The sequence below is a fragment of the Homarus americanus genome, unplaced genomic scaffold (assembly GCF_018991925.1).
Source record: "Homarus americanus isolate GMGI-L3 unplaced genomic scaffold, GMGI_Hamer_2.0 scaffold41592, whole genome shotgun sequence".
In the NCBI taxonomy this organism is placed as follows: domain Eukaryota; kingdom Metazoa; phylum Arthropoda; class Malacostraca; order Decapoda; family Nephropidae; genus Homarus; species Homarus americanus.
This window is the reverse complement of record NW_024740109.1, coordinates 333,447-351,440: the sequence shown is the minus strand read 5'-3', so window position 1 is coordinate 351,440 and position 17,994 is coordinate 333,447. Positions and strand designations below refer to the sequence as shown.

Sequence of the window (17,994 nt, the reverse complement as noted above, 5' to 3'; positions counted from 1 at the left end):
AACGAATTCCCTCCCATAATGATCTTCAATTCGGTTAACGAACAAAACTTCGATTGACGAAATCCTTACGAACATCACGTTTTGTTTTGAGCATCAGCTGATGGGCTAGTCTGCCAATTCAGTAATCTGTTCTATGTTTACATTCGTTTCCAGTGGAGTAAATATCAAGAAAGTTGTGCTCTTTAATATTTTTGCATTTTTAATATTAAAATTATTAGTCATTTTAACATTTATTTAACATATTGATATTATATGCAGTACAGGGAGCTAGGTTTTTGTGCGCCCATCAGACGCTTGACTCGGCCACCAGGTATCAGTTGGGCTTTGTTGACAGTAGAGTTAACATCTATTTTGTTGGTGTCTTGAATATTTTTGCATTTTTACATTGAAATTATTGGGCATTCTGAAATTTAGTTACCATTGATAATATATAGCGCAGTGCAGTGTTGATGTAAATAAAATAATCTTGAATTACACCTAGTGAACTTAAAATTTTATTGGTGAAATGACTGCACCAAGCATGGGTCCCCTGAAAGGTGATTTTTCCTCCATCACCACTTCCTTCTCTTCTCCCTTCTCCTCCACCCCCACTTCTAATTCCCATCATCATCATCAGCCAGGAACCTTCTACATACACACCTCAAAGTAAGGGTGGTGGACGAGTGGAACAAGCTTAGCAACTTTGTAGTAAGTGCTGGAACGCTGGAAAGTTTCAAAAGGAGACTGGATAGTTTCATGGATGATAGAGAGTGGTAGTAACTCTCGACAGGAGCTGCCATGCACAGGCCAACTGGCCTATTGCAGACTCCTTATTTTCTTAGGTTCTTCTTATATGGCCACACACTGGCAGTATGTCCCTCAAGCAGATGTGAGCAAGACTAAATGTAAAGCGTGTGGCCAGACATATGGCCACACACTGGCAGTATGTCCCTCAAGCAGATGTGAGCAAGACTAAATGTAAAGTGTGTGGCCAGACATATGGCCCGTAAATGATTCCGGGACTTAAAAACCTTCCATATCAAGATAGGTTAAAGAAACTAAACTTGCATTCCCTAGAAAGACGAAGAGTGCGGGGAGATATGATAGAAGTATTCAGGTGGGTGAAAGGAATCAATAAAGGGGATATAGATAAAGTTCTTATAATATCCGAGCAGGACAGGACTCGAAGCAACGGGTTTAAGTTGGATAAGTTTAGGTTTAGAAGGGAGATAGGAAGGAACTGGTTCACAAATAGGGTGGTGGACGAGTGGAACAAGCTTAGCAACTTTGTAATAAGTGCTGGAACGCTGTAAAGTTTCAAAAAGAGGCTGGATAGATTCATGGATGATAGAGAGTGGTAGTAACTCTCGACAGGAGCTGCCATGCACAAGCCAACCGGCCTATTGCAGACTCCTTATTTTCTTATGTTCTTATTTCCTGCTACTAAAACCGCTACTACCACCATTTCCTAGTACTAATACTGTACTGCTATTACCATCACTTCTTGCTATCATCACCACCACTTCCTGCTACTTACGCCAGGGGTGTCAATTCAGATTTTGCATGGGGGGGGAGGGGGTGGAAACACCATTACATGTAAAGAGTAGGGGTAAAAATCCTGCTCCATAGTATTTAGAATTGACCTTGCAAACCTTTGACGTGATGACTACAAAATTAATTACGAAAATGTCATTAAATAGCGTATAGTAAAACTGCTGTGATACATTGTGGGGTACGTGATATTTGGTTCACACTCAGGATTGGATGGAGAAAGGAAACTCACAATGTGCTCTCTGTATACATATTATATTGGATGTACAATGCAGCTTGGTGGCTGGTGCTGGGAGGAGGCAGCGTGGTTACAAGTGTGAGTAGGGAGAGCTGGTTGGTGAGGGTGCTCAGAGGAGGTGTTGCTTGCTGCGGCTGTAGCTAGAGGAAGGGGCAGGTCACGGCCAGGTGTGGTCTTATATAGCAGGGGTAGGCGTGGCTTGATGGTAGACCCCCGCTTTGTTCGGCGTCGCTGGTTACCTGACCTTGACCACGAGGGATACGCTGGTAGATTCGTGGGGGGTCGGCCAGTCAGCGACACACGGCGTTTGTATGGGAGGAATCCACTACAATACTCCCCCTCCCCTCCAGGCGGTGCAGGAGACTCATTGTCGGCAGGGTTGTATCCCACATGTGAGACAACGGGCGGGGGTGTGGATGAGCTGGCGGCTACCGGAGATGACTCTGTCTAGAGACACGAGGTCTGTAGGAGAAGTAGAGGGAGGAGTAGGTTTGTGGATCAGAGAAGGTTTTACAGGTGAGGAATGTGGTGCTTCTCTCGCAGCGGGTACGCAGTCCTCAGTGGCACAGGGTGGGGCGTCTGGGTCTGCGTCAGGAGCAGGGGCCACGTCGGGAGGAGGGTGCAAGACAGGCGCAGTGGGTACCTGAGGAAGAAAAGAGGGTGCCCAGAAATGTTGTGGGCGAGGTGGTGCTGCAAGGGGTAATTGTGGGCAGACTGGCGGAGGAGGAGTGGGATTAATGTGTTCAGGGCGGTGGGAAGGCTGGCGTGGGGCAGTAGCCTTGAATGCAGAAACCGCCTGACGTAGTGTTTGTAGTAGGTCGTGACGGGCAGCAGGAGTGAAGTGGTCAAGGTCAGAAGTAAGGTGAGTGATGTGCTGCTTGATAGTGGCGGAGGTTATGGCGCCTACCCGTCTCCGTCGATGTAGCTTCCCCGTGTGGTTGCAGGGGGCCTCACAGCATCTAGCATTAGCACCAAAATGTTGATGGTACCAACAGGGGGTAGATACACTGTGCTGGGGGCGGCGTCTGAGGCAGGACGGGTGTGTTGGGGTCGGTAGGACGTGGTGCGTGAGTTAGGACCAGGTCCAGCAGCAGGCATGGAGGAGCAGAACTGTTCAATGGTGTCCATCCTGCGGTTCAAAGTTTGTAACAGGTCCCTGATGTCTTGTGAGGTATTGCTCGGCTGAGGGGTGTTGACCCGGCTTACAAGTTCGGAGGTAGGTACTGGTGTGGTCGTTGGGTTGTCCGCGGCAGCCAGGCACGCAGCCGCGCACTCGTTGAATATTCTGTCTGCCGCGGTTGCGTAGAGTTCAGGTGTCGTCGAGTAATCTACTGCGGACAGGATGATACGTACTTGTGTGGGGAGCTTTTGTGCGTGAAGCTGGCGCAGGATAGGGTCGGGAAGTCTGTCTGCATGCCGGGAGTTCAGCCTACACATCTCCCAAAGAAGTCCCGGAGTTGAGTTTCCAAGGGAGACAGAAGATAGGTTCTGCAGGAGACTGGGGCGGGTCCGTTGGCAATGCGTTTTTAAGGCGTCCCACAGGGTGGCGAATTTGTTGTTCTCTGGAGGGTTGGAAATAGTCCGTGAAACATGCGTGGCGACTTCCGTGGACAAGGAAGAGAGCAGGGCGCCGTACTTTTGCTCGTCAGTAGCTTGAGAGCCGATGAGGATTGCTTCCACATGATCTAACCAGTCCTCGACGTTGTGGTTGAAAGTCGGTAGAGAGATCCGTCCGTCCATTCTTGCGGAAGTGTGTCACACGGTCGTGAGATGGTGTCGTAGTGGGGTAGGACGTGGTGCGGGTAAGGCGGTTGGCCTAGGCTGGCAGCAGGCAGGACGATCTTCTCAGCTCCAGGAGTAAGGCAGCAGAGAGGAGTGTGGTGTTCAGGGGTCACCAATTGTAGGTTTACACGAGATGTTTCTCCTCCATCCTGTGTGAGTGCGAATCTCCGGGGGTCACCATTTGTGGGGTACGTGATATTTGGTTCACACTCAGGATGGGATGGAGAAAGGAAACTCACAATGTGCTCTCTCTATACATATTATATTGGATGTAAAATGCAGCTTGGTGGCTGGGAGGAGGCAGCGTGGTTACAAGCGTGAGTAGGGAGAGCTGGTGTTGCTTGCTGCGGCTGTAGCTAGAGAAGGGGCAGGTCACGGCCAGGTGTGGTCTTATATAGCGGGGGTAGGCTTGGCTTGATGGTAGACCCCCGCTTTGTTCGGCGCTGGTTACCTGACCTTGACCACGAGGGATACGCTGGTAGATTCGCGGGGGTCGGCCAGTCAGCGACACGGTGTTTGTAGGGGAGGAATTCACTACAACATAAATCCATTTTTTTTAATTTTATTAAGAAAAAATTTTCCTTGGAGAGAAAGACATCTTTTGAGAGGGACAGACCAGGTCTTGAGGGGGGGGGGGGTGTGTGCAAATGACGCCCCTGACTTATGCCACCACTAACTATTTCTAACACCACTTTTGAACACTAAGGCGAGGGCAGGTGGTATCGTAACTTGCTATCCACGAATTGTAAATAAATAATAGGCAGTGTTTAAACATACTGTACTTACACACATGTATGTGAAGTGTGTAGGATGAGTTTTAACATGTATACAGTTGGAATATACATCTGTGTATACAATACACGTTAAAATATCCTATACACTGTATAAGATATTTTAACGTAAAATTTACATGTGTAGGATTACTTTCAATAAATTGCTATATATAGTAGTCCAGATGTTCACATGTATAAGCACTGCTGATAAATCTCAGCTGTTAAAGGTGAAGAACCTAAACACCATGGTGATACTTAAAAGTTTGGTAGTAAACTTTGATTTTCGTCTGGGGAAAACTTGCAACGAGTCGAAACATGTCTTTGTTTTACCCAAATTAATTTCCTGCCTTACATTGAATTGCTCTCTTGATCGCACATTTCTTAGTAACTGTACACATTCATTTGTCTTCAGAATGTTTGTTTTTAAAACCATGTTCTTGAAAAATTGAAAAATGGATTGAGGGACTCCATCTTTACGTCTTCTCAAGACCGTATGTTTTGGTCAGAATTTCTAATACTGTACCCATCTTGTCACCTTTTACTCATATTACACACAATTATTCCATAAGTAAATGTATAGGTACAAGTTTTTGGTGTATATTTGCGCTGGAAATCGGCATTAAATAAAGGCACGTAAATTATGTCATTGGCTGGCAACGCAAAGGTGGTCGTGACGTAATATATGACACCCGGACACTGGAACGAATTTCTGAAAATTTAAATCTCGTATTTTCTGGACAAATTCCGAGAAAATCTCTCCAAACCTCTCCATTCTGGGCCTGGAAACTAATTTTCTGATTGCATTATGCCCAAGTACATCCCCACTGCTATGTGGCCTACTTGTTTGAGCTTGGTAGATGATTGGACAGTGGATGATGGCTTAGTGCATATTCTGCTACCAGTGTGTTAGGCTGTGCTCTTGCTAGCTGCTGTTTTTGCTTATAATTTGTGTTGTGCAGTACTGTACATTGCTGTACCAGGACACAAGAAGACTGATAAGACATAAACAGTTATTACAGTTACATGTACTGTACATTCAAATAAATGAAAGTACCGTATGTACAGGAAAAAAGAAACTGGAACACCTTGGCTTTCGTGATTATTGACATCTTAGGCCATGAGACCACTAATCCCCTAACCCGACAATGGGCGACCTGACATGCATCAGGTCAAGTCAGTAACATGAAACCCACTAATCCCCTGCCATACCTCCTTTGCAAGTCAGAAGATGTAAAACGTGTTTAGTTACGTATTCTGTACATTCAGCGGAGTGGACTGTGTATACCTACTGTAGGCTCAAGACGACAGCATCTGCTGGTGAGTACAGTACTGTACAGTAGTTGTAATACATTAATTTGTTTAATTTATGTACAATATATTGTATTATGTACAGTGGTATTTGCGTAAATAAATGATAAACTCTTGTGTCTGTCCGTGCGAGATGTGTAGATCCATGGTTTAGACTGGAAAACTTTCCCCGGATTGGAAAATCCCAGTCTCATATATATATATATATATATATATATATATATATATATATATATATATATATATATATATATATATATATATATATATATATATATATATATATATATGTGTGTGTGTGTGTGTGTGTGTGTCACTGTAGGTGCGCGTGATCCAAGTATATGCTGATAACCACAAGGAAACAAGAAAACACGAAGTTCCCAAGCACTTTCGTGTAATTCACATCTTCAGGGGTGAGTACAGACTAAGGAGAAGTACTTGACAAGGCTAATATATACAGTAGAGGATAGTGAGATCAAGTCCCTAGGGGACAGCGGGCGTCCACAATGTTCCGGTCATAAGGCAGTGACCGTTACTAATCTTAATAAAAAAAAAAGATTAGTAAGGGTTGGGTCACTGCCTTATGGCCGGAACATTGTGGACGCCTGATTAAATTAAGTTTACCAATTTTTTGTGTCTTCGTGACACCAAATACTAGTCGAGAAGTGATTGGCAGTCCGATTTATTCATGTAGGACCATTATTTGACTTCATTGTGGCTACATTGGGGTAATTACTCGCTCCCTCGGTACATGCACTCGATCTATTAACTCAGGTTAAATCAAGTTTACCAAATTTTTGTGACTTCGTGACACCAAATAGTAGTCGAGAAGTGATTGGCAGTCCGATTTATTCATGTAGGACCATTATTTGACTTCATTGCGGCTACATTTGTGTAATTAGTCGGACCCCTTGAGTGGTACTTTAAAAAAATGAATCTTGTTTAAAATCTCAATTAAGGCCCATCCACACGATCGAGCAGTGCCCAGCGGGCACGCGCTAAATGCCAGTTATCGGGCAAAATTGGCAGGCAAACCAGCGGAGAGACCGTGCCCAGCGTTGAGCGAAATCATGGTCCGCCTGCCTGGTGGTTTGCTGCCAAATATGGAGCGACGACTTTAAGTACTGCAAATGTGATACGTATATGTTCCCCGCTCGGTCCAGATGTCCAGTGTATAACCAAATAAGCTTATGCAATGTACATTATTGGCGTGACAATAAACGGGAGATTGTTTATGTAATGAGGACATTCGTGTGTTCTTCGTTCCTGCCGCTCTCCTCACTCTAGTCCCATAGCTTCCTCTCTATGCATATCATAATTCTAACATTATTCAATAAATTTTTATGTACTACAAATCTCACCTGCAAGTAATCTTCCTTGAGTACTTCATACATGGCTTGACAAGTTGCCGGTATTATGCAAGACAAACTTTGTTTTGATATCCTCGTTCTATACCGAAGTGACGTGTAGGTGCACCCAGTTGAAAGATATATGAGCGTTGCCTCTAGACGAGCCTCTGCTCGTGTTGGGGTCCATTCTCATGTAATTGGTGAAGTCTTGCTCATGTCCATCTTGCAGTTCACGTAAAATCGTGGCATGACTTCCCAATACTTTTCTTCGACCTAACCACTCTTTGCACCATTCCCTTTTCTGCATTTGGTTCTTCTTTTTGCACATAGCAGCAATTATTATAGTACACAACGCTATGCTCTTCGCTTCAACTGTCCGGCGATTATTCCTGCGACACACCATGGTGATCGTACCGCACCCGCCACTGCCGACCACCTACTAGCTACCGGCGCCCGACTACGACTGCTGCCAACCAGCACCTCCCTGTGTACAACACACAGGCTTTGCCCGCTTAACTGGCAAATCCCGCCGGGCACTGCTCGATCGTGTGGACGGGGCTTTACTCTTTCAAGAACATGATTGAATTTCTGAGTACAGTCGTGTAATTGGTGTGCTACTGACCTTTGGCACATCACCTTATGTTAATGCATATTTTTGCTTTGTTTCTTTGTGGTTCATCATTCTATTTTCAGATATTTACAACACTCCTCTTCCTTTATTTAAGCTATATTTTCATTTTGTCTACTAATTTTCATAATTTTTTTCACATTTCCGTAAACTTCGTGTACACACTTCTATATTTATTCGCCAATTCTTATAACTTCTGAATTGCTCACCAAAGGATTACCATCTGCCAAGACTAGCTGACTCGCCTCTCAATTGCATGTATTTTCAATATTTACCAGAAAGGTACTGGTATTTCTTTTTATTATCACCATGGCGACATTATAGACCCTCAATACTTTAGCTGTAGTTCTACCTTCCTTGATAACCAGTTCCCCTCTTCCCCCAAAACACACATGCTTCAAGCCCTCTAAAATCTCTGGACAGTAGTCAAGCTTCCCACTTAAACTTTTTCAGTACTTTGTGGGGAACAGGTTGTTTGGTTCACACTCAGGATGGGATGGAGACAGGAAACTCACAATGTGTTCTCTGTATACATGTTGTATTGGATGTACAATGCAGCTTGGTGCTGGGAAGGCAGCATGGTTACAAGCATTGAGTAGAGAGAGCTGGTTGGTGAGGATGCTCAGAGGAGGACAAGCTTGTGGGTCGCCATGCTCGCCGGCGGGAGCGAGGGCCGCCAGGCAGCGGCGGAGGAGGAGGTGTTGCTTTCTGCGGCTGTAGCTAGAAGAGGTGAGTGGTCACCACGAGGTCAGGTCTATTATAGCGGAGGTAGGCGTGGCTTAATAGTTGACCTCCGTCATGTAAGGCGGCGCTGGTTGACCTAGACACGAGGCATACACTGGGGAATTCGCGGGGTCAGCTACTCAGCGACAAACAGCGTTTGTAGGGGAGGTATCCACTACAGTACTCCCCCCTTCCCTCAGGCGGTGTAGGAGACTTGTTGTCTGCAGGGTTGCATGGCACATGTGAGGCAGAACGGGCGGTGCATGCCACATGTGAGACATAACGGCGAGGGTGTAGATGAGCCGGCCGCTAGAGGAGACAACTGTCTAGATACACAACATCTGTGGGAGAAAAGAGGCGGGAGGAGGGTTGTGGAGGCAATGAATGTTGTGCTTCCCTCGAGACAGGTACAGAGTCCTCAGATGCGCCTACTGGGGTGTGTGGGCCTGAGTCAGGAGCAGGGGCTGCATCAGCAGGAACGGAGGAGAGTCCGTGACAGCAGCTGGGTCCACGACAGCAGCAGGGTGCAGGACAGTAGCAGGGGGTACCTGAGGGAGAAAAGAGGGGTGTGTGTGTCCGCGTCTGGAGGAGCGGCAGGGGGTACTGCTGGGCCGGGGCGGCGTCTGAGGCAGGACGGGTGTGTTGGGGTCGGTAGGACGTGGTGCTTGGGGCAGGAAGAGGAGCTGGTGTCTGCTTAGAGAAGCAGTGCTGCTCTAGGGTGTCTAACCTGCGGTGTAGAGACAGTAGCTGTAGAGCTGATTAGAGCTGCTTCTGGGTGGATAAGCCAGTCTTCCATGTTGCTTGAAGACTGGGAGCATGATCTGTTTCTCCTCCATCCTGTATGAGTGCGAATCTCCGGGTCACCATTTGTGGGGTACGGGTTATTGGTTCACACTCAGGATGGGATTGGAGGAAGGAAACTCACAATGTGCTCTTTGTATACATGTTGTATTGGATGTACAATGCAGCTTGGTGCTGGGAAGTGGCAGCATGGTTACAAGCGTGATGTAGAGAGAGCTGGTTGGTGAGGATGCTCAGAGGAGGACCAGCTTGTGGGTCGCCATGCTCGCCGGCGGGAGCGAGGACCGCCAGGCAGGAGGAGGAGGATGTGTTGCTTGTTAGTTGGTGTAGGTAGAAGAAGAGAGTGGTCACCACGAGATCAGGTCTTATATAGCGGAGGTAGGCGTGGCTTAATAGTTGACCTCCGTCATGTAAGGCGGCACTGGTTGACCTAGACATGAGGCATACACTGGGGAATTCGCGGGGGTCGGCTACTCAGCGACAAACAGCGTTTGTAGGGAAGGTATCCACTACAACTAAATTGCTTTTTCCAGTATATCACATACTGTACTATACTCTTCTAAATACTAAAAGGAGAAATAAAAGTAAAGATACTGGAGTGCTCTACACACTTTAATTGGTTTGTCACCAAGAACACATCCCTGTAATCTAGTAACCTCTACAAAACCATTAAAATAAAATCCTCACCGAAATGATTACATCTTACAATGTGATGCTCATCTGAGGAACCTACTTCTTTATCAGTTACATTCAGAATAATCTTTTATTGCTGTTCTGCATATCCAATAAATAACTTTATCAACTGAAAAGTATAAGCAGAGGCAGATAAAGTGTATGAAGACTTCTTTGGTCAAATAAGCAGTCCACTTATAATTGCTTGGTTGTATTTAACGAGTGGGTGGACTCCGTTTCAGCAAGGCTCAAGGTGTGTGTTTGGGAGGGGGGGGGGCACACATCTAGCCTTACTCAAACAAGTCACTTACACACCTAGATACAAACTTTGCTATTCCCCCCCCCCACCCCCAAATCGAGTGGTTGAACATTGTACACTGCTCCTTACAACTAAGCATTTCAGTCTTCTGCCCACCAGCAGGAACATTATATTTTTCATTAAATTTTTTTTGTCACTGCATATTTATCACCAAGAGGAGCACCCCCCCCCCCAGCATACTTCACCTGATACATCCTAACCCAACCTTGAGAAAAAAAGCTTAGTAATTCCTGGGCAACATATCCCTATTCCACAAGATTTTTTTTATTTATCTCCAAAATCTTTATTCCTTGCAATAGCCTATTACTCCAATTGATCTTAAAATTCTGACCACTTGCAAATCAGATATGACTAAGTCAGCAACTCATCACAGACTTAAAACACAAAAGAATACACTTGAGTACTGTCTAATGTAAAAGGAGGTGAATGATATGCTCTTCGAAAAATGTTCCTTTATTTATTATGGAGAACCTGTACATGACACTAGTGCAGCATATCCATCTACCAATGGGGGACATTGATGACAAGCTTTATGGAGGAATTTCATTGAACACTGGGACAATATATCTATATACATCATGGTCACCTCCATAATAATTAAAAAATATGGAAATGTGGTATGAGAATGGTTTACATAAGTTACGTAATCCTTTCTCAAGTTGACATTGGCTTATATATACACTGGGAAACCAGAGTGTACTTTCATAGTAAGCACAGAGTTGGGGAGTGATGTTTAATATACATAATATGAAGATAAATTTTTATCCAACTTATACCCCGACTTTCAAGCCACTCAAAGACAACACAAGGACATCCTGTGATTTTACCTAGACCTCGCTCACTCTTAAATTATTTAACCCTGGAAAGTGGAAATGAAATCCACAACGATCTTTTTTAGCTTTGCGTCTACGTCTGGGGTGATAAGCCCCTCCTTAGCAATGCTGGTGAGAATGTCCTGGTGGCTGGTTTTCATCATGCCCATAAACTCCTGCTCAAACTTCGTGATCTTTGCGGGGTCCATCTTGTCAAGATGGCCACGTACACCACAGTAAATGACTGCTACCTGTTCCTCAATGGCCATGGGTACTGAAGAGAAAAAATAAACAAATAACAAAAGGAAATAATGTCATTTGCAGGAGATTTTTAAGTGATATTTCTCAGTACAATATATATATATATCAAACTTTATTTCACTCAAACATACCATACTGTCCCTGCTTCAGCAATTCAGTGAGGCGGACACCACGGTTCAACAACTGCTGGGTGGAGGCATCCAGATCTGAACCAAACTGAGCGAAAGCTGCTACCTCACGGTACTGGGCCAACTCCAGTTTCATGGAACCAGCAACCTGTAAAATGTTTTCATGAATTTTGGGTTTCTAAAAAGCAGTATTTTGTAGTGCTGATGTACTAAATAAAACAAAGTACAGTACAGATATGAGAAAACAATCCATGTCAGAAAGTAAGTATGAAGCCCAATAGTCATGCATACATTGAAACAATGGTTTCGGTTAACGAGCAACCTTCTGGAACGAATTGTGCCCGTTAACCGAGGGACCACTGTACACCACAAAATTAAGGAACAAGTCTTTAAATTTCAAATCAATATTTTTTATTCACACCTTATAGACATTAAAAACCTTGAACCTATCTTCTAATTTGTAGTTTCATAAAATACTAACACTTTAGATTAAAGAATGCCTTACCTGCTTCATTGCCTTAGTCTGGGCAGCAGAACCTACACGAGACACAGATAGACCGACGTTGATAGCAGGACGAATACCCTTGTAGAAGAGCTCAGTCTCCAAGAAGATCTGTCCGTCAGTGATGGAAATGACATTGGTAGGAATATAGGCAGACACATCACCAGCCTGGGTTTCAATGACTGGCAGGGCAGTGAGAGATCCACCACCATTTGTGTCATTCATCTTGGCAGCACGTTCAAGAAGACGTGAGTGAAGATAGAACACATCACCAGGGTAAGCTTCACGGCCAGGGGGACGACGAAGCAGCAGAGACATCTGACGGTAGGCAACAGCCTGCTTTGACAAGTCATCATAAATGATGAGAGCGTGTTTGCCATTGTCACGGAAGAATTCACCCATGGCACAGCCGGCGTAAGGTGCCAAGTACTGCAGTGGAGCAGCATCAGAAGCAGTGGCAGACACCACAATGGTGTACTTCATGGCATCTGCAAACATCAGAAAACTGTCAATACAAGAGCAAATCAATCCAACTCAAAACAAAAGCAAGATTCAAGAAGTGCATCAACACCAGGGCTGACATTTATGAAATTCAAGAGAGAAGCTCAACATTCATCAAAGCTCAGTAAAATGTTGCTAACTACAGCACACACACCAACCAATTCTCAACTTATTCATTACAAGATCAGCCAGACAATGAATTACACAAAAAACATTAATTCCTTCATCTATGTTGAAAAATAAACCTGAATAATGTCTGAAGATTATTTAGTTAAACCTACATGCACTATACTAAAGACTTCAAGCTATTTGTACAAACACCATTGATTACAAAAAATACGATTGCTTGTCAGTGCAAGTGTGTGTTTACATAATTAAGTCATCTTATGACTTAGGTACAGAATTGAAACAGTTACATTCCAGTATCATGTCAAATAAAAAAATACCTTAATACTACATCTTCCTCATTCTTACCAGCATCAGTGAGCCTCTTCACAATTTGGGCAACAGTAGATCTCTTCTGTCCAATGGCAACATAGATACAATACAGTTTCTTCTTTTCCTCAGCACCATCGTTAAAGCGTTTCTGGTTAATAATTGTATCAATGGCAATGGCAGTCTTGCCTGTCTGACGATCTCCAATGATCAATTCACGCTGGCCTCGGCCAATTGGCACCAACGAGTCGACAGCCTTAATGCCAGTCTGCATGGGTTCCCTTACAGAGATACGTGGGATGATGCCAGGGGCCTTCACACCAACACGTGCCCTGTAAACAGAGGAAACTATTATATTTCTGAAGTATTACCCCAAGCAGGTTTAGTCTAAGTAACCTAACCAAAGGAACAAGTCATGAATTATACAACTTCACCTCATGTTAAGTCTCTAACTCTTGGGTTAAAATTTTTAAAAATATATATATGAAATTACAAATGAGCAATTGTATGTACCATTTTTTTTGGCTTTAATAGCATTCTTAGCAATTAGCATGTGTTAAGCACACACACACTTGTCACTATTCAGAGAACAGAAAAGTTTCCCATTTTTCTGGCATTTGTAAGATTCTTTATCCTCAGTTTATTTTGTATGACCCTGCAAGTTAAAATATAATTTCCAATAATCATACGAAGTCATTCTCCTTGGAAAAGCCTTTCATGGTTCGTAATACATCTACCTAGGTGACAATTTAAAGAATATCAAAGGAAGGGGGGGGGTGTCCAAGACGACGTGGGTGAGGGGAACATGACAAGCACAGTGAGCCCACCCAGTTTTTTTTTTTGGGTGGTGGTGGGGGGACACTGTTAGCCCCACCCCCTCAGAATATTTTTTAAATCTGACTTTCTATAGAAATTCCTTTTACTATACAAAAATGCCTGAATACAATACTGCATTAAAGAAAAAGCATTGAAATTTTCTGATGGGGGGTTCCTTTAACCCCCCCCCCATGTACTCTTCAGATTCCAGAGTATACATGCCAAGAGGTATAAAAATAATCACCAAGTGTCATTTACTACCTTATGGTCCCAATCGAACTATTCTCATTATTTCTTAGGCCAGATATTCCTCAATTTGAGCCAATTTGATTTAAATGACAATCTCTGTCTATTATTAGCCTTGGATAATGAGAACCTCCTATATGTACTTTTAGGATCAGTTCTATGGATTTACCTCTTTCCTCCAGTAATGGGTCCCTTGCCATCAATAGTATTACCCAGAGCATCAACGACACGTCCAAGAATACTTTCACCCACAGGAACGTCCACAATGGCACCAGTACGTTTCACAATGTCACCTTCACGAATGAGCTTATCATTACCGAACACCACAACACCAACATTGTCGGGTTCCAAGTTCAGGGCCATACCTGGAACAGATGCAAAAATAGGTAAATATGATCAATGGCAAAAAATTTTCTCGACACAAAACTTAAATACACGAGAAACAAGGACTGAATGTGCATAAACTTACAATATTATTACATCATAGGGAGAGCAAAGAAGGTATAAATTTGAACAATAATATGTATCTGCTTACCTTTGAGGCCAGAAGAGAATTCTACCATCTCCTCTGCCTGGATGTTCTTGAGGCCATACACACGAGCAATACCATCACCAATACTCAGGACACGACCAGTCTCCTCCAGGTTTACCTTGGGGGCAGCGCCTGTGTAGAAAATAACACCCAGTGACCTTCAGTCATGTGAACTTAAAATTATACAAATAATTTCATAAAAATAATTTATTTTTTGTCACCGAGATTTCAGTTTAATGTTTATTAAAACTTGAAACTATGACCAGTACCTGACTTATCATCTATTCAACTTTGTTTCCTCTAATTAAGCAGTAGCTATTAGAATTGAGGTAGATAAGTAAACAATATGATCTAATATGTTGTTAATATCACGAAAAGAAACAAATTTATGAAAATCGTCATTTTGGGGGGGGGGGGCTATCACAATCATCTATTAATTATGTTATGTAAGAAAAAAATTCAAAGTTATTACACCAACAAAGACCAAACTCTTATTAAATTACCAAGAATGCGCTCCTCCAGGATGGTGGACACCTCTGCTGTATAGGTAACATTGGTGGTAGAAAGTTTGCGGGAAACAAGAGAAGCTGCTGGCAGAAGCTTGGCCACCTGAAAATATTACAAGCTTTACTCTCAGGATCTTTTACTGAAAACAATGACAAAAATTAAATTAAACAAAATGTATTCCTCGTGTACTTGAGGTAAAAAAGCGTCAGTAGTGGGGAATTTCTTGAATTAATTATAGCAGATAGCATCCGATCGCATCTAGAGAAAAGCAAATTAATCTACGACTCAACATGGGTTTACAAAAGGAAAATCTTGTCTAACAAATCTGCTGACGTTTTTTAGGAAAGTCTTCGAGGTAGTAGATAATGACGAAAATTACGATGTTATTTACTTAGACTTTAGCAAAGCATATGACAGAGTACCACATCAGAGGCTTCTGAGAAAAATTAAGGCTCAAGGTATCAATGGGAAAGTTTTAAATTGGATAAAATCATGGCTCACCGATAGAACTCAGAGGGTCAGCGTAGATGGTGTTAAATCTGAGTGAGGCCGTGTATCCAGTGGGGTTCCCCAGGGGTCAGTACTAGGCCCACGCTTGTTCATGATCTACATAAACGATCTAGATACTGGGATCAGCAGTGACATAAGCAAGTTTGCGGATGACACCAAAATAGGGCGGCAGATTAATTCAGGGCAGGATGCAAATGCATTACAGGAGGATCTAAATAAACTGCAGGGGTGGTCTGAAAAATGGCAAATGAAATTCAACACCAGCAAGTGCAGCGTACTTAATATTAGAAGAACAAATACTGATAATGTATACAGCCTAACATCAACCTAGAGAAGTCGACTTGTGAGAGAGACCTAGGGGGTACTTGTAAGCCCGGACCTCAGCCTAGAAAACAGTGCGTTAATGTTCGAAATAAGGCAAACAGAGTATTGGGTTTTATATCTAGAAGTGTAAGTAACATGAGTGCAGAGGTCTTATTGCAACTATATCTTGCGCTAGTCAGACCGCACCTTGATTATGCGGTTCAGTTCTGGTGCCCTTACTATAGAATGGATATCAATTCACTAGAGTCGGTGCAGCGAAGAATGACAAAAATGATTCCGGGACTTAGAAACCTTCCATATCAGGATAGGTTAAAGAAACTTAACTTGCATTCCTTAGAAAGACGAAAAGAGTGCAGGGAGATAGAAGTATTTAAGTGGGTGAAAGGAATCAATAAAGGGGATATAGATAAAGTTCTTATAATATCCGAGCAGGATAGGACTCGGAGCAACGGATTTAAGTTGGATAAGTTTAGGTTTAGGAGGGAGATAGGAAGAAACTGGTTCACAAACAGGGTGGTGGATGAGTGGAACAAGCTTAGCAACTTTGTAGTAAGTACTGGAACTCTGGAAAGTTTCAAAAGGAGGCTAGATAGATTCATGGATGAAAGAGAGTGGTAGTAACTCTCAACAGGAGCTGCTATGCACAGGCCAACCGGCCTATTGCAGACTCCTTATTTTTTTATGTTCTTATATATTTATACTTTAAGCTGGAGCAAAGCAGAGCATTAGTGGTTGGGTTAATATTCATTTCCATCCCAATCGGATGTTTTACCATTATCACTAGGATTCTTTTATTTTTTAGTTAGGAATCGACTTTCTTCTATGGCAACAGGTTACCGGTAGATTAGGTCGCCCAGTTAATATTCGTTTTTATCCCAGTTGGGATAAAAACGATATTTTTACCACTGGTTGTTTGGGTAAAGGCGTAGAAGAGGGTGACCACCAGAAGGAATTGTCCGAATTGGTTGAAATTTTTTCTACACACTATTATATTACACAAAAATGTAAATGACAATGCATAGAACCTAATAGAAAATGACTTAACATAACCATAGGTGGGGTATGTTAGGTCAGGTTTTATTAACATCTATGCATTATTTTGTATTTATTTTTTTATATAATGCTAATATATTAAACACAAAGGGAAACGACAAAGCATAGAACCTGAATCTTTGTATATACTCTATGCTGCTTCACAATTCTCCTCCCGGAGCCATTTTTTGTTTAACTCGCCGAATCCCTCTTCAAGAGACATTTCCTAAATGATAGTGAACGCTTCCACATATTCCTCCTTGCCATTGCTGATGTATATCAACCTAAATATTCAGACAAGTTGTTAAACACAAATTAAAATGATAATGCATAGAACCTGACCTAACAAACCCATAGGTTGGATATGTTAGGTCAGGTTCTACGAATTGTCATTTCCATTTTTGTTTAATATATTAGTAGAAAAATTTTCAACCAATTCCTCCTGGTGGTCACCCTCTTCTACACCTTTGCCGGTTTGTTTTTATTTACCAAATTATTTACGTCTCCAATGAGCGAAAATTAGTTGTTGCAGTTCTGTACACATGAAAAAATAATTCTCATATCCCAAAAGTATCCCGGAACAACCCTAACGGTAAATCCCACTTTTTTTATACACAATTTCCTTAATAAATGTACAGTTTAGCTACAAACATGAAGATTCAGTATTACATAATAAATTAAATGTTCAACAAAATCCCCAATCTGCTAGTTAAGTGACGCCTGTGTTCCTAACAACAACCTTCACTGATAATTGCTATACAATGTTATTAGAATAAGGTGCTTAACTTAAATCAATATCAGGTGATCCAATTTTCATGGGCGTCCACCCCAGAAAGATTAACTGCTGAAGTAACAATACTACTTATAATGTCTCCCTGTTGCTTATCTAATGGCATTAATGTAATAATCAAAAGAACAAATAATGTTAGCAAGTCATGTAGAGGCGGGTGTAAACCATAGTGGATATAGTAAACAATTAATAGTCAACTCGATCAGCTGATCTGGTGGGCCAGCACCAGCCGGCCGGTTGGGAGTACAACACCTATAAACACTCGCCTTTTTCTTGTTAAAAAGTATTTATCTAATTACACAAGTCCTACTGTCACTACATGTATTTATGATTTCAATATTACCTGAGGGGTGCTCCTAGGTAACTGTCTGGCCACGGAGGCGGCAAGTCGTGCGGAGAGGAGAGCCATCCTGTGATATCCTCACTGGCCGAGCAAGATGGAGGAACGAACACTTGGTTGTGGCTCAGACCGGCA

The 17,994-nt window shown here is 42.8% G+C and overlaps 1 protein-coding gene across 1 annotated transcript; it reads right to left on the bottom strand.

Annotated features, from left to right (window-relative positions):
• Positions 1–10,563: 10,563 nt before the first annotated feature.
• Positions 10,564–17,994, bottom strand: LOC121875208 (ATP synthase subunit alpha, mitochondrial-like). Its single transcript, XM_042379660.1, has 8 exons — positions 17,863–17,994; positions 14,860–14,965; positions 14,360–14,488; positions 13,994–14,189; positions 12,802–13,094; positions 11,830–12,314; positions 11,328–11,472; positions 10,564–11,209 (listed from the first exon to the last, which is right to left on the bottom strand). Exons 1-8 carry the CDS (start codon positions 17,926–17,928, stop codon positions 10,977–10,979), a joined length of 1,653 nt encoding a protein of 550 aa, XP_042235594.1. The 5' UTR covers positions 17,929–17,994; the 3' UTR covers positions 10,564–10,976.

Bases quoted from the DNA above. Each gene is read 5' to 3' on its own strand.
- LOC121875208 (XM_042379660.1), bottom strand. From the start codon at position 17,928: ATGGCTCTCCTCTCCGCACGACTTGCCGCCTCCGTGGCCAGACAGTTA. The intron at 14,489-14,859 runs GTAATTTAATAA...TTTTCTACACAG, and splicing joins CCTGGAGGAGCGCATTCTTG to GCGCTGCCCCCAAGGTAAAC. The intron at 11,210-11,327 runs GTATGTTTGAGT...TTTTCTCTTCAG, and splicing joins GCTGAAGCAGGGACAGTATG to TACCCATGGCCATTGAGGAA.